Source organism: Meleagris gallopavo, chromosome 9 (genome assembly GCF_905368555.1).
Source record: "Meleagris gallopavo chromosome 9, MGAL_WU_HG_1.1, whole genome shotgun sequence".
Lineage (NCBI taxonomy): Eukaryota > Metazoa > Chordata > Aves > Galliformes > Phasianidae > Meleagris > Meleagris gallopavo.
Window position 1 is genome coordinate 13,097,082 of NC_139412.1, and position 21,503 is coordinate 13,118,584.

Below are 21,503 nucleotides of genomic sequence, written 5' to 3' on the forward strand. Positions count from 1 at the left end.
AGAGCCCTGAAATAGTTATTTGTGATTTCAGAGTGCTTTGGCATAAAGATCTCATCCAACAAAGCTTTGAAAGGAGTGATCAGATATGACATCTTCAAAGCAGTCCAGAACAATGGAGGTGAAAATAAAAAAAAAAAATAAACATGCATCTACATAGACTGACTTGACAATGATGATCCAAGTTTTCCTACAAAAGCAGTGATCACTTGATTTAATTTTTTTTAAAAATGTTGTCTGTGGTGCAGCCAGACTTCAGCTGATTAGCACCCTTACATTGTGATGTGCTATGAATAAACAAAATTTTTATAGAGTTCAGGACAGTATTATTAGCAAGGCAATGGAAGGCCGACATAGAAAGTATTTAAGGCTGATTTCTGATAATAGAAACTGGATTTTGTATGCATGGGGAAGTTAGCACAGAAGCAGTCACAGAATCTCTTTTATCTGCACTCTGCTCTTCTCTGAAGTATCACAGTTGCCTGGCAATGCCAACAAACATGTCTTTTTCCAGATTTAGTTACATAGGCAGAAGTCTAAATGTTAGCTTCCTTGGAGGAAAAATGATTCACCTGATTTAAAGCAGATATTTTAATCTGAAAAGCTATATTTGTCTTTCCATTTTAGCAAGATGAGGCTATTGATGGGAAGAAGAATTTTTCCGATTCTCAGTACCGCACGCTGCCTAAAATGGTTTAGATTTGTCTCAGGGAATGATTCTCTTCTGAAGTAAATAGGTTTTGACCAACATTAACTCCTTGGGGCCAGTGAAGAAGTATTCATCAAGAAAGGGTTGTTTATCTCCATGCCATATTGCCCAGCCACTGTCTGTAGAATGAGATGATTCTGCTTTCATTTGCAGAGAAGCAAATGTGGTGTGATTCCACTGGGAATGTCACGTCAGTCTGGCTTCAGGGCTCTTCATCTTCAATGATGCTCCGGCTGCTGAGATTCTTCTTGCCTGTGGCAGGATTAAAGGGGGACAACTGTACTTCCATGATTTGGGCACCTTGTACAAATAACTTGGTTACACCAAAGATGAACATTGTTACCATTGACTGTAGAAACCGTATCCTTCAGTCAGGATCAAATACCAGGTTTCTTGCCAGAGTAAATGTGCTTAACCCTGAATGATTTTAAAAACAAGTGCCCATGCTCAAAAGTTTATGATAGTGTTCTGAGCAAGCACATCCATATACACACGCTTCATTTTCTCACTGATGATGAGGTTTCAGGGTTAGAAAGAAGAGCTGTCTTTTAATACTGTTCGAGACTATTTGCCTTCATCATAGACTCCATAGAAGTCACACTTGGGAGATAATTTGTACGGCATGAATTTACATCACCCTTCCACCTTGCCACAAACTAGTAACCAAATGCCTTAGGCATGCATGACTGAAGACTAAATTTTATTTCCTTTCCTCTATTTTTGCTGTTGCTCTCTGAGCACATGTATAATAATTTATGTCTTTGCATTTTAAAAATATGAAAACTTAAGACAGTCTTTTGTATAGTATAGGGAAGAATTGTTTATCATGGACAGATTATGTGCAAGGTGATGAATGTCCATATATCTAATTTGGGAATGGGAAGGAGAGTAGATCTGTGGCTTCCTCTGTAGTGATTCCACGAAGCACATAGGGAGCAAATGTCAGCTTTTGCAGAGGATGCAACGAACCTTATATGAATGAAAAGATGGTTTTGGGAAAGAAGAAAACTTTTCACAAATGTTATGTGTGAAAATTGCTGGGAAGAGGTGCTTTGAGTGGATTCATCAGCACTGCCTGGACAATCATCTACAGGACAGACAAAGCTGGAATAAATACTATTTTTTTTCCATAATGTGCCAGAATGAAGAAAATCTGATGTTTTCATTCAAAACATACAGAGCATTGTTACGAAAGATTTCCCTCTACAGATGAGAAGACCCTCCCATTTCCAAGTGTTATTCCTATTTAAAGTAAAGATAATACCAGCACCAGCAGGGTTAGGAGTGGGGTTTGCAGTGCTGCTCCCCTACGTAGGATGGAAATCTCTCTTATAAAGCAGCTGACAGATTTTCTTGTCTCAGGGAAAGAGGCTAGTGCAGTTTTGAAACAGATGAATTCTCCTGCAGTTAAGTCCAAATTCTCTTTTGTTTGTTTGGGATATAAGCCAAACTGAATCTGTTGGGTTAGGTTTGTGTTGATTGACTCCATCCTGAACCCCTTGGGTACTTGAATTCAGAGCTTTGGTTTTGACTTATGTCCAGTGCTAGCGGAGAAAAATTATTCAAGTGCACTGCATATGTAACCACCAAGTCAACTGTCCCTTCCTGCTTGCCAGTGTAAACCATGAATGCTGTGTGAAACCAGTACAGTAGCAAGACTGGGCCCAGTGCCACTGGTTAACTTTTTTTTTTAAATTGCTTTACTAACACAGTAGAGCCTTGTGCCAGTATTGTAGGACATAGTAAGCTAGTAGCCATGACCTCCCCATACTGTAATCCTATAAAATTGGTGCATCAGTCTAATTATGCTCTATTTTCAGTGGGGCCAAATGCTTTATTGGTGAAGTTAAAGCCAAGGAGGAATTTTCTTCCCTCAGAACACAAGCCCCAAACTTACCCCTTTAAACTTTTTTTGCTTAACCATCTATTAACATATCCAGAACTGGAATGAACACACCCTTTTTTTCCCCCCCCTCAGATACAGAGAAGATTACAATAAGATGAATGATGATTAGAGTAAAAACCATTGAGGCAAAGTTACCATGAAGGGATCGAACAAGGCACTAGGACCTAGGAGGCGTCTCATCCACCCTGGCAGGAATTTCTTGCTTGGAGCTCAGACAACAAAGGCAGAGCGAGCCTGGTTTTCTTTCTCTCAGCATCTCCACCCTGCGCGCTGAAAACCGGTGAGTACAGCTCTTTCGAGTGACTTGCATGCAGAAAAGTAGCAGATGTCAGATGGAAGGAGGAATCTTTCTTTTAGTACCTTACAGCATCTGCAGTTCATTTTTAAACAAAACCCCCAAATCCTCTGTTTCATTCCTGAAGTTGCTTGGATGTTTCATTGTTCAGTACGTGTCACCCGACTGAATATACCCCAGCTGGCATTGTGCGGAAAACGTTCCGAACTTGGGGTTTCTTTGCAGATTGCCTGCATTGTCATCTGCTTTACCGCAGGCTGAGGACAATGATTTTTCTCGTGCAGGTCACGGTGACATTGTAAAACACAGCAAAGCAGCGGTTCTGGCAAATGTGAGGGGTGGGGAACTGATAGCAACAGCTTTTCCTAAATTTGTACCTGGCTGCCAAGTGTGGGATGTAAATCCCATTTCTGCCTCGTGTTAACATGCAAGCAACATACGTGAGTTGCATGTTTCTAGTTTACGGAGAGAATGAAAGAGCAGGACTGGGGGGATTTCTCCTCCTTTTGTGTTGGGGTTTGGTGCAGGGAGAAGGTTGTTCTTAAGCATAAACTAAAGACCATGCGAAAATTCCTGATTACTGTCTGTCAGCTCAAGTCTCTGCTTTTCTGAGCTCTTCCCTTGCGCAAGGAGCCCCCCTGTGCTCAGAACAATGAAAGGTGAGCTGGCAGGGGCGGCGTGTCCCTTGGGCAGGGGGCACTTCCAGCAATTAAATCACTTAAGACCAGGAGGGGGGGGGCTGGAAGAGTTGGAAATAGCTCCTTTATTTTCTCCTCCTCATTAAATGGGAGCTGAAATGCAATTCAGAGGAGGCTCAGGCTGCTGAAAAGGGCTCATAGAAGCCTCGTTTCAATGACAGATTTTTCTTTCCAGTCATTTCTTCTTAGAGATGTAGGCTGGTCCTGGGAATTGATTGATGGGCTAGGAGGGGGCTGCGGATAGGGGGAAGGGTGGGATGGATCTCATTGTTAACCCTTATTGAACAGGCTGTCACAAAGAAACTGCTTAGTCCCCTGCGACCATTCTTTCATAAATGCCAGTTTATTCTAATGTTAAATATTCAGATGCTCTGATTCCTTCCGTGATTCGACAGATTGAAGGGCTGACTCACTGGGATCTCCTTGTTTTCTGTTGCCAAAAGAAACCTCACAGGGCTCAGAGGTTTAATTCACTGCCAACTGGTGTTTGGATGAGTTTTTGGGGGCTGAGATGCAACTCCCTTTGGCCTCAAGTCCCAATTTACTGCGCTTTGAAAACTCCCAGGTGTAGGAGCAGACTGTTCTCTAGTAATATGTTCCCTGCCCCCAGTAATTGGATCCCTTTCACAGTGAGGACCCCTCCTACCCTCAGTCCCCAGAATCGATACAAATCTGGGTCAGGGGAGGGGGTGTTTCTCAAATAAATCTGGCCAGCTCCAGACGCAGCTCTGTCGTTTTTCTTGCTGGACTGTGGCTCTGCTTGGCTCTAACCTGTCCTCTTCACACTCCTTTTCTTCCCGTCTTCCTGCTCAGCTTCAGATCTTTAGGGTTCACCAAACTATGGAACTTGATTTTGGACACTTTGACGAACGAGACAAGGCGTCCAGAAACATGCGAGGCTCACGTATGAATGGGTTGCCCAGTCCCACTCACAGTGCTCATTGTAGCTTCTACAGAACCAGGACCTTACAGGCACTGAGTAATGAGAAGAAAGCCAAGAAGGTGCGTTTCTATCGCAACGGGGACCGCTACTTCAAGGGAATTGTATATGCTGTGTCTTCTGACCGCTTCCGAAGTTTTGATGCTCTCCTGGCTGACCTGACCCGGTCCCTGTCTGACAACATTAATCTGCCTCAGGGAGTCCGTTACATTTACACCATTGATGGATCGCGGAAGATTGGAAGCATGGATGAGCTGGAGGAAGGTAATTGGCATTGCTGGCTGGTGCAGTGAGGAGGCGGGGTGAGAAGGGGGCTGCACCACTTCGGCCTTTTCTTAAGGTCACATTTCCTGCAGGCCCAGGGGTGCTTCTGCCCCTCTGTGTTGAACCTGCCCCATCTCCTTCCTGCACAGAGATGCAGAGGAGTGTGGCAGCCGCAGGGTGCCTCCGGATGCTCGCTCTAGTGCAGATGCGGAGCTTGAGGGGTGTGTCTTACTCTGGACTAGACATGGCTGTATGCATGGCTAAGGGGGCTGTCTGAGGGCATCCCTATGTCTGTCCAAACTGGGCTAGGGTCCCACTGGGGTTGGATGCATATGAGTAGAAAGTGCTATGACTGTATGTGTGGTGGGGTCATGCAGTATGCATGTAACAGGGTTTCTGCACAATGTATGATGGGGGTAGGAGGGATTTATGCAGTGTGTAAGGGTGTGCAGTGTGGGGCTCATGAACAATGTGTATGGGAGCATTGGCTGGGATGTGCAGGGGATTATGGAATGTTGGGATGTGGGGTGAGTGTGTTTAAGGAGGTGTGTTAGCAATTCAGACAGCATTTGAGGAGTGTGGAGGGGTGTGTCAGGAGCTCATGCAATTGTGTTTGGGGGGCAGTTAATGATCTATGTGTGTGCATGGAAAGGGGATGTTGAGAGGGGTTGCACTTGGTGAAATTTGAGGTTTTATATGTAGAGATATGTGGAAGAAGTTGTAAGGAGGGTTCCTAAAGGGGTTCGTGCTCAGGGGGCATGTAGGAAGGATTATGCTCAGGGAATGTTGTAGAGGGATGTTGGGCTTTGTGTGTAAGAGGTGCTGAAGGATTCCTGCACAGTGATGTGTAAGGAAGGAGTGTTGGGGGGATTCATATGCTGTATATGAGTAGGGTTCATGTGGGGTACGTACAGAAGGTAGGTATGTTGAAATGGAGTGTGCGTGTGCAAGGAAGTGTATCTGGGGAGTGTTTATACAGAGACTGTATGTGGTGGGGGCTGATGTGGGCCAGGTTGCTGTGGTAGGTTTGTGGGAAGGTGTGGGAAGACATCTCATGCATGGAAAAAAGGCCTGAGTGTGCAGGAGATGCTTGGTGCAGGTCAGAGTGCTCTCTGTTTCTAGAGAGGCTGGCAGCCCGTGCCTGTTCCTTTGAGCATCACCTGGGCTGTGGGATGAAGGAATTGCCATGGAGCTCAGCCTCTGCAGTGGTGGGCTGCTGCTGCGGGTGCTGCCAGGAGGATGCCCAAGGCAAAAATCACTGCACAGCCAGTCTTGCATCCTTGCCTGAGGCATGGCCACAGGTGAGCTCTGCTGGTGTCACAGCTTGAGCAGGGTGCATGGAGAATGTCCTCTCTCTTGCTCTGCTTTTCTCTTTCCAGACCAATTCAGACACTTCATCCTTTGTTTGGGCCTGGAATACCCTGATTATCCTATTGCAAAAGGAGAGGTGCTTTCCTCTCTTCTTTGTTTTCTTCCAAGTAGATGATCTGAGGGATGTGGTGACTTCAGAAAAACCACAAGGCTTCTGCTTTAATAAGACAGTAATGTAAGCCCCTGAACTGCTGGGGCAACCTCAGCAGGGAATTACCAAGTGACCCCGAGTTTAGCCTCTTTTCCTTATCTGTCAAGTGGGATGCTCATTTCCCCAAAATAGTTTGTGGGGAAAAGCACACAATGGAAAAATAACATTTTTCATAGAAGAGTTTTACTGAGAACAAATTAATGCTTTTCACAGAGATGATGCAATCCTAGTAGAGTTATTCTCAGCTGAGTTACCATACAGCTGTCAAATGGGAGTGTGGCCTCCCTGATTTCAGAGATTCTGCCATCTTTTTCTCATCACTTTTAATAGACCACAGCCTATCTCTAATGACGACTCTCAGTCCTTCCTTTTTTTCTTTTTTTTTTTTTGGTCAGAAGTTAACAAGACTTTCATAATTACGCTTGTTTTACAATGAAATTTGTGCTGCAGATAAGAAAGTACCTGGTTCTTCAAAACACATTGTTTTATTGATTGAAGTATAGGCAGGAGACGCTGACATTTGGGTTCTGGCTTTGTTCTACCAAAACAGTGTATGGAAGCACTGAAGATGTGACAGTGAAACAAAAATGGGATTGTCTATGTTGCAGCATCCCCAGCAGAGCATTAGCTAGTAGGAAAATACAATCTGATCAAAATGAAAAAAAGATAATCTAACATCTTAAAATGCAAAAGGAGATCTATCTGCTGTTATCAACAGTTTAATGATAATATTCCCATAGTGCTAGTTTAGAAAGGCAATCTTGGAGAGACACAAATATCATGGTTGCAAACAACCCTTTGTTAAACTATGCTACTGGTCTGTGTGTTTGTGTAACTGTGTACTAGGTACACATGAAAAAAACAGAACTTCAGCATATTTGCACTGTGGCATGCAAAACAGTACAGACACTTGACAATAGGTTTGCCATATAATTAGCTTTCTGCTTAGAGACTGACAGCAACTAAAGCAGTTTTAGTTGCTAAAAGGTGACTAATTTATTATTGTAATTTCCAGTAAGTAAGTAGAACCTAGGAAATGAAGTTATTGGAGGGGCTAATTTCAGTTTGATTTTCAGTAGCTCATAAATTACCAATAGTCTTTCATACCACATTCTAGGTACTTGATTATTCTGCATGATTAAAAATGTGTTTATATGTTATAGTCTGAATGTACTTCTGTAGGGTAGAGAATGAATACTGCATAATACCAATAACTTCAAGACAGCAGATATTTCACATGAACAGAAATACTTGGTGAGGTACTAACTAATGGTTCTTGGAAGTAACCCTTTGGATCTCTAGGGTCAGACTTGGTAAACTGTCCTTCCCTGGAATTTAGGGGCCATTCTCCTAAGGTTCTTGATGAATGTATGTTTTCCTTTCCAGTCTGTCTAACATGGAATAAGTGAATTCTCTTCTACTCTTCTGGTCACATCTCGTATCTATCAGCTGGGATGTGCCTCTTGATCCTTTCCTGTACTGAACTTGGCACTGTCCACTTGTTCTGTACTGCCTCCTGCGCTAGACTTGTCTATGTTCATGTCTCCCAATGACTTTCAAAGTCTTCTTCTCTGATCGTTTTTTCTCTCTTGCTATCACTAATAAAGATTATCTTCATTCACTGCATTCACTGTCTTAATCTTGACTCCTTGTTTTCATCATCAATTTTAATGTATCTGTAAATATGCAGAAGTACATGCTGCCATTGTTTAGAACTGTATTCTTTCTTTACATAGATGTTGATTTAATACAGTAGAGCATCCTATTCTCTGTTCACTTCATCCTTACTATATGTAAATTGCTGATAGTGTCCTCTAGTTACATGTTCTTTTGACTAAGTCAGGAGTGAATACTGCACCCAAGCGCTTCCATCTATCATGGTTGTTCTAATCAATAAATGAGTTTTGGAAAAGAGCACCAGGTGAAACTTTATTCCTTTCATTTTATAATGAGTTCTAGTGACCAAGACTTAGGAAACTCCCTGACCAGAGAAGATACAGTCTGATTATGTCAAGGTGCAGGAAGGTGATATTATCATTGAGGAACTGAGATGGAGGAAGGAAGCCTGGTTTGTTTGTCCTAATTTCATAGGACAGAAGAAGATGAAAGTCAGGGTTTGATCTTTCTTGTTCAAGTTCATCCCATTCCTCAGTCTTTTTCAGGGCCTGGTCAGGGGTCTGGAGGTACGTACTTCTATCAAGTTTTTTTTATTGTAAAGTGGACTTTGGTCCTACTTCTAGAGTCCAATTTTTTATGAATAAAGAGTTCTTTGTAGCATATGGTGGGGATCAGAAATAAATATGAAATAAGCCTATACTGACTACAAATATAGTATAGATGAGGCATGGTAGGTAAGACCAAAAATGCAAACAATGGATTAAAATTAATATTTGAGAGACAGTATGTCAGAAGGCCCATCATATAGTGGATTTATACTCTTGTCCTGTGCTGGGCTGTTCTGGTCTGAAATCAGCTCTTGCCTTAGTTTAAGCATTAGAAAAATCTGAATGGAATTATGTTTTGTTCAGTGGGGTTTCATCGCAAATGTTGTTGGGTTATGTATGATATTTGAGGAAGTGTTTCCAAGCCTTTGTATCCTGTCATATCCTGGAGAGTCTTTTCTGGAGTCTTGTCCAGGAATGTTTAAAGTAGTCACAGGAGAGGCTCCACCTTGGAGCTGTACAGAGCCTGGTGCGTGTTGGGACTGAGGGAAGCACATTGAAGTCTCCACCCAATGTATGCATGTTCCAGTTCATCTGGAAAGCTGAAGCTCCTGTAGTCCAATATTGAAACTTTGGTAACTTGACATTGTTTGCTGAAACTGTTATCCCTAGAGCTTGGTTAATTATATCCTGTATAGCAATACATATTATTGTTCTGTTTTATTTCCTTGATCATCTGAGCTGCCACACTAGGACTAGTGTGGTCCCTGTAGATAACCTGGCATGGTGAATCTTTATCATGTAGTGTGAAGGCAACTTGGTAATCATGCATTTCATTTTCTCTTTCTTTTTTTAATTTTTTTATTTTTCCAACAGAGCAAGTAGTGCTTCTCTCATGAGGAAGCTCCATGTGGAAGAGCAAAAGGAAGCTCTTCCACTGTTTCTTTTGCCACAGTGAAGTAGGTCTTGAGGCAGAAGAAGATCATTTTCAGTGCATAAAGTAGCAGGAAATTCATGCATTTGAATTCAAGGGCCTACTTTAATGCAATATATAATGAACTCTGTGAGGAGTTAAGTCCACTTAATTCCTACTGAAGTCATAGTAAATCCCATGAAACATGAAAGCTGGGCACAGTAGCAAAGTCTCAACTTTGAGGCAGTAGAGCTAATAACCAAAATAATTGACTGCAGTCTACAGAGACAGTTTTTGGAATAACTGCTAGTAGTTAGACTTTCAAAATGGCCTCAATCCAGCTTTTCCAATTTTTCTCAAATTCTGTCCATCTCATTATACTTGAGAACTTGCTGGTGCATGCAAAACTTGCTGGTGCATGTTGAGAAAGTATAACTTTTTTCTTTTTTTTTTCTTTGCAAAAGTACAACCTGTCATTTTTAGTATTGTCAAAAGAAGCCGTTCTAAGAGGGTTGAAGGCTTAGCACTCATCTTGAGCTTAGAATCTCTAAGAAACCTTCTCTAAGGCAAACCTTATCTTTGCTGAGATCATCCCTTCTTTAGGAGCTGAATAATCTAATCGCCTTGTGCTTCTATCAAATTAGTAGCACAGTGATGTGTAATGCAGGTATAGGCAGTACGGTTGTATGATACAAACCGTGGCTTCAGTGGCCAGTGTGCTGGCTTATGGTCAAAGCTCTACAGTCTACATCTATAGCTAACAGTAGGATAGAAAAAATAAATAAATGTCCTAGCTGGTCTGATGGCACAGTAGGAAACAGTGATACCTCTGGAGCACGCAGTCATGATGCCAAGTGCACAACATCCTGCAGGGCTTTGGCTTTGCAATCCAGAAAGGGCATCTTGCACTGACCTAGCACTGACTAGAAAAAGGCTGTTCTTAGCACCGCTGCTCCCATGCCTGTAGTGCCATATTGAGCAGCAGTTTGGATGTTGCCTGGGATGATACTTCTCATCTTTACCGAAGCTCCCACCCCCATGTGAAATTCTCCTTGGTGATGCCATTTGGGGTTTTGTTTAGAAGTAGCAAAATGGCTGTTCACTGTACTTTCTCATGGTTCCAGCTGTTTCTGCATGTGCACACAGCTGCTTGTTGTCTGAATATACATTCCTGAAAATATTTGTGTGCAGGTTTTACGTTCAGGGCTGGAGAGTAATGTACCTCTTGGAGTTATTTCTTTGACTGAATCTTGTATCTGCTTCCTCCCTTTCTTTGTTATGCTGTGCACTTCTACAACCATGCTGTGCTTATCAGTTATATTTCTGGCACAAATGCACACCGTGAATTCTCATTAAAGACTCATCTACGTATTGATGTAGCAGAAAAACCACTCCTCTCTGCTAGAAATATTCCTCCGTAAGATTTCTCTCCTTGGTGAACCTATGACCACAGTGCACATATTCAAAACTGGAAAGTTCAAATGACTTCAGACCATTCTTGCTTGGTTATACTACTACTTTATGGTAAAATTTGGTAAAACTCAGCTGCATAAAGTGAAATAGCAAATATTCCTGTCTGGCAAATGGTAAAGGGAGTGTGCCTTACTGAGGAATTTCACGGATATCGTTATGATTTCACAGCCAAAAACTGAATTTGGAAATACATAAATTGTAGTTAATTTAAATTGAAATTAACACTTCAGGTTATATCTGTGGTCAAGGAAGATGGAAATACCTTTTCCTGGGAGCTATACAGCTATAGCTGTGGAAATGATGCTAGGAAGGGCCACTATTCTGAAGGATAGAGCAGTGTCACTCTAAGAAAATTTCTTGTCAGTTTTAGAATTCAATAAAATATCTGCTAGGGATCAGGTTAAATAAAACCAAGTGAGAATGGACAGATGACATTTTCCACTTGTGACTGTGAGCATAATCTGAAAGTTTTATCCACGAGTACCAAAGGCTGCATTTGTGGAAGCAAAGCATAGGCATTATTGCATGGTGCCATTATTGCCTTTGGAGTCTGCTGTTCTAAGTACACCAGGCAACTACACAGTGCAGTGAAGAATTTCAAAGGATTCACCTAGAATTAAGAATAATAGCACTCTCCTAAACAGACCAATAATATCTTAAACTCACTTGAAAATGTGGAGCTTATTTATGGAAAATACACTAAGACTTCATGTTTTTATAGAACACAGCATATGCCTATACTTTATTTAGTTGTGGTTTCCCAGAATACTGTGTAAAAACAAGTTATACTCGAGCCCAACACCCCTTTGGTAGCTGATTGCTACTATTTTTCAGGTAGGGAAGCATAGGCACAGGTCAGAACTTTTCACAGAAAGGTGGAGGTGAGAATAGGATTCAAGTCACTTATTCTTCATATTGCATTTAGGTGCAGAAATCCCTTTTCTCAAAGCATAATGTTACTGTTCTGTTCAGCATGCTCCCAAAGGCTCTGCTGCTTGGGAATTATCAGCTTGAGGAAGCTCAGGTTCTTAGGAGGGCTAATTCCCCCGTTTGAGCATCTCAGACTCATTGCTTCGTACTCAGCTATGAAAGTGCTGAGCAGCATGGGCCTCCTCTGCACCAGATGTTGCTTGGCTGAAGCAGATAAATAAACAATGGCTTATCGCTTATTAATCAGAAAGATTTAACAAATTCAGTGTTTCTGGAAAACAATCAGTAACTCCATAACGTATGGAACTTTGTGGGACGTTTTTGCTTCTATTGAGTCCAATTCAAGAAATGTGAGGCACTAAAGGAGCTTCAGTTATGAGTGCTATATGAGCAGTTTATCAAGGAGCTTTGCTGATAGCACTCCTACTCCAGCTATAGATTGATTGTTCACACCAACAGAGCCTCCTGCTGGGGCTCTGTTAGTCTGGAGTACGCTAGTAATAAATAGTATCCATCTTGTTAGATTTCTGCCGTCTGTGTTTCTGTCATTACTTCAGAAGGGACAAAATACCTCCTGCTTGGTGGTAAATGACTTCGGTGCTCTGCAGTTCAGGAGACAAAAGCTGCTGTTGGGGATGTAACCACTGAGAGCACGCACTACTTTCTGGCAAGTGAAATACAAAGTCAGGGCAAAATGAAATCCACATAATTGAACAGCCAAACATTTTGCAGCTTCTCAATGGATTTTTGTGAATTCAAACACCAGCGGTAGTAAGGACATAAACAGTGTGCACTCCTTTGTTTTAAGCCTTTAGTAAGGCCTGTATGTATGTGTTATTGGTCTCTCCATGTGTTCTGTGAGGGAATCATCTCAGTACTTTCACTAAAAAATGCTATTTAGTCATCAGAAGGATAACTGTGTGAGCACTGTGTACAAGGTATATGTTTCATGCTTGGATCATAAATTTTTCTGTGGAAATCAGTGGGCTCTTTGGAAATCCATATTTACACCTTTGCCAAATAGATGTGAAACCCTATCTGGAAAGATTCCATATTGAAAAGCCAGATTGAGATGCTGGGCAGGCTTTTCAAAGATATCCAGGCCATAGAGTTTGTAGGAGGTAACAGATAAGGAAATGCAACTGTTTCTATATGTGAAGAAGGATTTTTTTTTTTATTCAAAATGGTCTTGATATTAAAATATAGATTTAACTATCACAATACCTAAAGAACTGTAGGATCAGTCCAACAAAGCATGAAAAGAAACTTCATAAGATCCTGCAGGTACCCATTTTGTATCTTCAGTTCCTATTAAAATTTTATCTAATGGTGAGACAAAGGGCAAAGGCTTTTTCCTCTTCACTGTTTTACTGTTTTTTTTGTGTGTTTTTTTTTCTTTTTTTTTTTTTCTGTGCATCCTCAAATGCTCAGCAGCCTGAGTCATTTCAGACTAGACAGCTACATTCCCTTAGGGAGACTATTTTACAGTCTCATTCTAGTAATAAATCCTCAAGGATCCATCAGACTTGCAGGCCCAAAGAAGCTCCTACAAATCCTTCTTTAAGGTGATTTTAAAACCTTAGGTAGATAGAATCCTATAAATTACAGATGAAGCTTGAAACTAATTCTGGATGGGATAGGGTAGGGCTTTATTTCTTTTTCTTTTTTTCCATTGAGCTACTACTAGGACTGTGTAACATTTCACCCTTCTCTATTATGTCTATATTTGGCCTTAATATATTTTTGGTTGGTACCAGTCATTTTAAAGCAAACAGTGGTATTAGGTATAGTGTTGTATCTTAGCTGCTATTAGATCTGACTAATAAATCACTGACACTAAATGAAGTGTATTTGTTATGCCTGCTAGATTTACCAAAGATGCTTTTTGACAAAGATTGTTAAGTACTGAATTTTCATAATTCTTCAGCCTTTATAGAACAGGTACTTTGTGGATGGATGTTTATATCCTCTTGGAAGGAGATGATAGGCTGAAGTAGTAACTAGGTCTGAAAAGATAGAGAAGAATCTCACAGATTTGCAAAATAATTTAGGTGATTAAATGAATTAGATGTTTATGAACTTTTAGACAGCTTAGTGGCATCTTCTGGTAACTAATACCTTTACAAATCTCAGTCTTATTTAATCCCAGGTTTATGTGACTGAGTGACATGTATGTTTGCTGATGTAAGTTGTCTGACTTGCTTACATTGGGGAAATGCTAAATCATATTTTAAATAAGCATAAATATAAAATATAAAACACAATATTTTAATAATAAGATGTCTTTGAAGTTCTAATGAAAACTGTGATGAATGTTTTACATAGTTAATGGGGGAAAAATGTGCATTGTCTGTTTCTCAGCAGTCTTAAGGTAAGAACTATATTATACTGATGTTCATTTCTTTTGAAAGGAGAGAGTTATGTATGCTCATCTGACAACTTCTTCAAGAAGGTGGAATACACGAAGAACGTCAATCCCAACTGGTCTGTCAATGTGAAGACATCTGCCAACCAGAAAGCACCTCAGTCTCTGGCCAGCAGCAACAGCGCCCAGGCAAAGGAGAACAAAGATTTTGTGCGTCCCAAGCTGGTAACCATCATCCGTAGTGGGGTGAAGCCCCGGAAGGCAGTCCGTGTGCTCTTGAACAAGAAGACGGCCCATTCGTTTGAGCAAGTTCTCACTGATATCACTGAAGCTATAAAACTGGAGACAGGAGTGGTCAAAAAGCTGTATACTCTGGATGGAAAACAGGTAGGAGATTTTACAGATGTTGCCTTTTTCTTTTTTTCTTATCTTGATGCTTTGCTGACTCAGAACAATTTTTGAAGCCTAAAATTAACCTGAGATGATCACTGCCATCTGTTCTCTTAGAAGTCAGACTTCCCATGCCAGTGGTTAAGTTACTAAATTTTCACTGATATTAATATCGAGTGAAGAATGCAGCCAACCATCTGAGTGAAACAGATGCTCCATCCTGCACGCCAACATGCACTGTGTGTCTTCCGGACTAGCTAAATAAATAACATGGGGAGTTCGGCTTATGGCCACCAGTTGATTTGCCTCTGAAGTAATGACAAGAGCTCTCAGGCTTTGGATTCACTAAGTGAAAATGTGTTGCTTGACGGTGAGTGCCTCTCACTGTGGCCTTGCTAAGATGAAGCAGCTATCCATGTATGCTCTCAATAATTAGGAGGAAAAGTATGGAACTGTTGCATCTTCTTGACTAAATACATGAATAGATAACATGCAGAATGGGGTCTTGGGTCAGAAATATTTAGGTGGTCATCATAATGTGCTTCGTGTCTGCATTTTTCTGGAACTGAAATAAACATCTGTCTCTTGTTAGCAGCTATACAGCAATAAGGCATTTCATATTACCATATCTATGAAAACCCTTAAAAGAATGTGGAGGATAGCTCTGGGGACTGGGAAGAACTAGATTCTTCTTCAAGGAAAATTCTGATCTTGATTTAATAGTTTTGAGTCTGCTGTAATTAAGAGATAATCTTATTGTTGTGTCTGTTTTTCTTATTCCAGCTCTTTTGTTAAAGTTGGACACTGACTATTCTAGGGTTTTAAGCTGTTGCTTTAAATTAACTCTCCTATCTTTGGAGAAAATTATTCAAATACCTTGCCAACACTAAGCAGTAAGTCCAACCAACATGCAGCCTTTACAAATGAAAATGTTCATCCTTTCAGCACCTAACATTGGTTCATAAAGTTTCCAAGTCCAGATACAGTGTCTGTGAGCTGAATGTAGCTTTGCTTTGTCTCAGCCCATACATGTTAGTATCTTTGCATCCTGCACATCAGTTGGTGGCTGTTTATAGTTTCAAACATAAAAAATCTCAACTGCCCTTCAAAGATTTTCTTTCCACTTGCCTCAGCCCTGCACTTGTAAGTCATACAGCTTATACGACATACATGGGTGAGCAGTTTTCCAGCTGAGCTGACTGTACAGTAGCATGTTGTAGTGATACAGGATGTGTGATGTACTGGGAATACTGGAAGTGGCTGTGAGAAGAGGGAGAGGAGGGACAAATTATTCTTTTGCACTGAGGAAAATCATATGTGGGCACAGGACCATGCATCTTGAATCACAGCAGCTTTAAAAAAGGCTTAATGGATGGATCTGAACCCAAAACCAGTTGTCTCCTTATGCTGTCTTGTTGCACTCACAGTTGTGAGGATGAGAATCTTAATCTGGATGAGTAGATTGCCTCTATTCTTTGAGAATAGCTGACAATTTGGAGATTAGATGCAGCTTTGGATGAAGCATGGAAATTCTTGGAGCCCATTGGCATACCATCTTCTTTTCTGCCTTTAAACTATTTGCAGGAATAAACAGTGTTTTCCCCTCCACCTCTAATGGTAAGCAAGACTGAATCAGCTCATAAACTGGACTGTGTTTATAGGCTGTTGGCTGTACCACCTTGGGAAATTCTGTCAATTGTTAAGCAGAAATTTGGGAAATGCTGCTTGCTCTTAAGTTACAGATTGCCTAGAGTAGTGCTGCTGTGGGGCAGAGTGCAGTCTGGTGCTGGAGTGGCTGCCTTTCATGGGGACATGGCTGAGGATGGAGCACTAAGACCTATGTCATTTAGCAATTTCAACTGCAAATGCATAGCAGCCACAACATATGGCTCCAAAAGGGATTCAAGAACCTTGAAGGAAAGCAGCCTTGCTTTCCTCATGTCAGCCTCAGAGATCCATAGAAAGCGGTGCCTAAATTTTGTACTTCATTCATTGGGGTAACCTGAAAATTTCATCATCGTGTTTGCCACAGAAATCTGATTTCAGTAAAGTCTAATTGATGTTACCACATTTAACTTGTTTTACTAGCTTTATAATTTACCATTTTATGAAATGTGATATTCCATTATGTGTTAGGTACCACCAGCAGTTTTACTGCATGCAAATGTACATTTTGTATTGCAGTTAATGAGAGCAATGAGATTTTGTAATTTGACAGTAATGCAATGTTTGATATTTGTGGCATCAATTATTGCTGGAGGGCCCTGAGGAGCAAATTTGATTTACCAATGCTTTGTTCTTACTGGAAAGTTTCCTTGAATGCTTATATTTTAATCTAAGCTTATGTGAAATCTCCCACCTATGTGTGTTTTCACAATGCAGTTTTCCAAGCCAAAGCCAGAAGCTTCTGCTTTGAGCATCATGTTTGCTGTTAGGGTTTCGTGACGTACTGCTCCATAAAGACTGACCTTTTGATATGATATTAAAGGTTTTTGCATGTCTGATTCTGACATTAGAAAAAAGATTATTGAATGCCTAATTCTCATGAATAGTACTTTATTTTCAGGAGAAAATATTCATACAAAAGTGCAAGCTGCTCAAACTAATACTGACAAGAATCCTGACAGTCCGTCTCTTTGAGTGTCATCAGAGGCACATTACACTCTCTGCTGTGAAATGATAAAATTTACAAAAGGAACGTACAAAGGAAAATCATCTTTCCCTACTCCATGAACTGTAATTTAATGAGAGCTGATTATTTTATTTATAGGCATTTCCATGGTGCTCATCAGTAGAGTAATCAAGATGCTTTAGAAGTACAGACAGTAGTGGCAATGATAGACTGGTGTGTAAATAATTATATTTCTATGCACTGCAGACCTGCATTTGGAATGAGAAAGCAGTTAATTGAGAGCTGGATGGGATGAGATACATTTGAATGAATGTAGCACTTAAAACAACAGTGGGTTAGATTTTTTTAAGGAAGTTTGTTTCTTGTTATATCTCAGATTATTACCCTTTTGAATACTACCACCATTTTGAAATTGCAAAATTAGAATCTTGTGTTTAAGTAGCTTACTTTACTTGCTCTTGCATACATTTTTAGTGCTTTGTGCCTAGTCTGTCTGCTGCTTCTCTCCTTGGAATATATCACCACTTTATTGAAAAAAACCCTAGAACTCAGAAGGAGCTTCAAACTGTTGACCAAAGAAGAGTCATAACAGAATCACAATACAGATTTATGTTTTCAACTGTCATAGCTACATAGAATGTAGTATCTGCCAAAGAACTCAGTGCATTAAACAAAAACTTAAGACAGTAGATTAAATTCAGCACTTTGTTTCATGACTGCAGCTCCTATTCTGCTGAGATGCATATAATGTAATTTATGTGTATGTATATACGGGTGTGTGCAGGACTGAATTTGGTCTGACCTGTGGGTCATGTCATAAAGCAGTTGTATTGGCACATTCTTTCTCTTTTTTAAAACTGTTATAGTTATATCCAGTGTCCCAAATAAGTCTGGATTCCTGGGAGCACCGACTATTTTATAAACATATGATGACAGTTCCTGCCTCATGTAGTTAAACTGAATTAGAAAGCAGAATTTGACACAGTGGATGAAGTTGCACTCAAATATTTTGAATGCAGTAGTCTGAAGTAGACCTTGCAAATGTTGTATAGACATAATGTCCCATTTGTGCTTGAGCTTCTTTCACTGTGCTGTACAATAAATAGGTGTTTAGGAGAGAGGAAGCAATTTCATGACCAACAGCCCAGTACCCATCTTCTGCCTTCTGTATCTTGCTTTGCAGATGGTATCTGTCAGCATTTATTCCTGCTTTAAGAAATTAACTGAAAAAGTTAATTTCTTTTGTCCATACTGAACTTCTTTTTTCCTAAGCTGTCTTGCATTCCAGAGTCTTAGTAATTCAGAATACATACAAAGAGGTCTAGCAAAAGAAACTAGTCTGTTTTTTAATTTTTTTTTTAATGTGGATGATTGTCATTGGATGAGTGTGCAGCTCTAGAAGAACCAAAAATGTATGCAGTAGGTTCAGTACTATCTTATAATTAAGATGCTTTTCAGTGGTATGGAATTCTTTCTGTCTTTTCTTTAGTTTATTCTTTGCCACGTCTTAATTAACTAAATACCCCATTTCATCAATTAGCATCACTGAATAAATAGAAAAAAAAAGTACTGTTCAGGTGGGAGAGAGCTTGTAAGCTCCAATTCCCCATAGATGTGCTCAACAATCAGGACAACTGCATGCCTTTTTTGCCACAGTAACATATAGTGATCTCCTTTGGATTTTAAAATCTTCAAGCACAGAGAGAGGTCATGCATATGCTATTTATTTGCTTTTATCTAGCCCAGACAAAGTGCTTCTATTCCATCTCAGTGTTAACTGTCTCACCAAATGGAATTATATACGTTTATATGTCATGGAACTTGTGAATGTGCTCGCAAAATAATTTCTAGTCTTAATAAAATGATCCCTTCTGGCAATCTTTTCTTTGATGAGGATTTCTTGTGGCAGGTGAGGAGTGGAGTTTATCTCTCTGATTACAAAGCTGATGCAAATGCACAGGAGACCAGCCCACCTTTCCTGTCCAGAAGAGAAACTCCCATTTCATTTTAGATTATTTGCATTGAGGAAGGACAGCAGCTGCAAGGAGAAAGAAGCAGGATGACTAAGCTGACAACATGCTAAAAGTTGATTCTTTCACATAACGGCTAACAAAATAGTTGGTAAAGCAGCATCTGGTGCTTCACTACTAGTAAAAATGTACCCTGGGTGCATCCATGTAAATTGCACTGGAGAAACCAAACTTCGGAGTTGTTGCACTGATTTTAAGCTGGAAACAAACCAGTAAAAATTTCACCACTCAAGTACCATTGCTAGCAATGGTCCAAACTCTATTGCCAAGATAATGTAGTTCTATTGATTGTATTAACGAACTTTAATTAATATGACACAGAATAAGATTTGTACCAAAATATACAAATGCTTCCAACTGCTGTGATTTGTAATTGATGCTCAAGAAGGTGAATAACCCCATGGTGTATCTAGTAACATCTGCATTGCTGAAAGATCGGGGTAAAAATAAATAAAGAAAGCCCCCTAGAGCCCTGGAGTTAGTTAATTTATGCCTTGAGGCATGAGGTTCAAGGCTACAAAGCAAACAAATTGGTTTGCATGTTGGAACATGCAAAGATGTTGAGGTGTAGACATGTTGAGAAGTAGAATGTGAAATACCTTGTTCTTATGAGACTTTGTAACTCCCCATTTGGATTCTGAAAGGCTCCATTCAAGTGACCCCAGAACAAAGTAGTTTAATTCACTTGTGAAAAGCTGGCGAAGGTTTACCCTCAAAACGAATGGGAGAGACAAATAGGAGATGAGTGTATTTCTTAATCCTGCATCCTGCGAAAGGATCTGCGAGAGCTGGCACTAATGGGGAGAGGTGAATCCTGTCTTCCCTCCCTGCTGCCTAAAGCCATAACAATGAGACTGTATCTGTTCTGCATCTTTTTCCCAGATCTTTTTAGGGCTTCTTATTGGCTGCTGAGATTTGGCATGCCTTTCATAAACCTCCCATTTTGATATCAGGAAGACAAGTGTGGCTCAGGACTAGCAGAGAAATAACACAGGCAGCTCTGCCCATAGCAGCTCCCTGTGATAGGTCACTTCATTCTAGGATTAATTCTGTGCTTCATTCCTTCTCACTGCATTTGCAGGCTGCTCCGAATCGGGTTGTTCGTGTGACATGACTAGCAAATGCATGTCATGCAAAGAAGAGTAAGTAATAATGTATGGGCTTAAGAACTTCTGAACCCAAGCCACTTACATGGCCAGACAAGGCAGCCTGGTTCCCTACCTTTAGGGAGCTCTTAGTCTAAGCTAGAAATTCAGCTTTGCCTGATTCATGCAACGACTAGACGCTAACGCAGACAAAACCAATTTGGCCTCAGGTATCCCTTAAGGATTTTATTATATGCTAGAGTGAATAAGCCAGGCTTCCATGAACGCATATCTAAGTACTAATGATGAAATATTCAGAAGATTTTCTAAGGTATTATTCAGAAACCTTATGCTTCTTAATTTCTGTTTACATTGGTCTATGGGCCGCAGAATCAGGGATAAAAGAGCCTGTCTAGGATACTAATGGCTTCCCCAGAGTGTGCCCATCAGATTCTGTTGCTGAAACTGTACCTAGCTAGTGTCTTCAGTATTGTGCCAACTACAGACAGTAGTGAAAAATGCTCTAAAGCGGTAGTACTGATGCTGTGATAACTTCTGCCAACAAGCAAGCTGAGAATGGTGCCCTCCACTCCTTGTGAGCATAAAGAATTACTGACTTAAACATATTTATTGAATACCTACAAAAGCTGTTATGTTCTAGCTCTTTTTTTCTCATAGCTGATCAATTGATTTGCATTGTGGCCTGTTTAAAAATAAATGACCGAAGAATGTCCAGCTTCAGGGATTTGGCTGATCATGGTGTCACAAGGGTTTTGACAAATACCAGCTGACATATATGGCCTTGGATCAGTCCTTGCCAGAGGTGGCTCTGGAGTAAACAAAATTTTGCCTTAGTCCTGCTCCATGGCTGGAGCTGTCTGAGGAAGCTGCTTCTGGAGCAGTGTTAAATAAAGTGTTGAATTAAGTATGTCCCCTCCAAGGACAGACTGAAGTGCTGGAGTCTATGGACAGACTCTAGTCAGTTTTCCAGTTTCACATATTTTTGTTTTCATTATCCTTCCCTGTTGTGTGCAATTTAATGATGGGAGAAGGTGACTTGTTTTCTGGGAGGCTGCCCTGTGTGCAGTCCTAATTCCTGTATTTATTAAAGCAGAAGCAGTTTGATCTCAGCAGCTTAAGTCTTGATCACATCTGTTCCCACGTGAGCATTGAAGCTGATGTGGTTGCAGTT

The 21,503-nt window shown here is 40.5% G+C and overlaps 1 protein-coding gene across 4 annotated transcripts in view; it reads left to right on the plus strand.

Annotated features, from left to right (window-relative positions):
* DCX (doublecortin) overlaps positions 1 to 21,503 on the plus strand; it is a 136,562-nt gene that overhangs the window by 49,505 nt on the left and 65,554 nt on the right. For all 4 annotated transcript variants that reach the window (XM_085230459.1, XM_031554683.2, XM_085230460.1 and 1 more), the window contains 3 exons: positions 2,685 to 2,892; positions 4,419 to 4,809; positions 14,221 to 14,561. In XM_085230459.1, coding sequence (XP_085086585.1) covers positions 4,446 to 4,809; positions 14,221 to 14,561 — 705 coding nt within the window. In that variant the 5' untranslated portion in view covers positions 2,685 to 2,892; positions 4,419 to 4,445. The remainder of the gene's footprint in view (positions 1 to 2,684; positions 2,893 to 4,418; positions 4,810 to 14,220; positions 14,562 to 21,503) is intronic.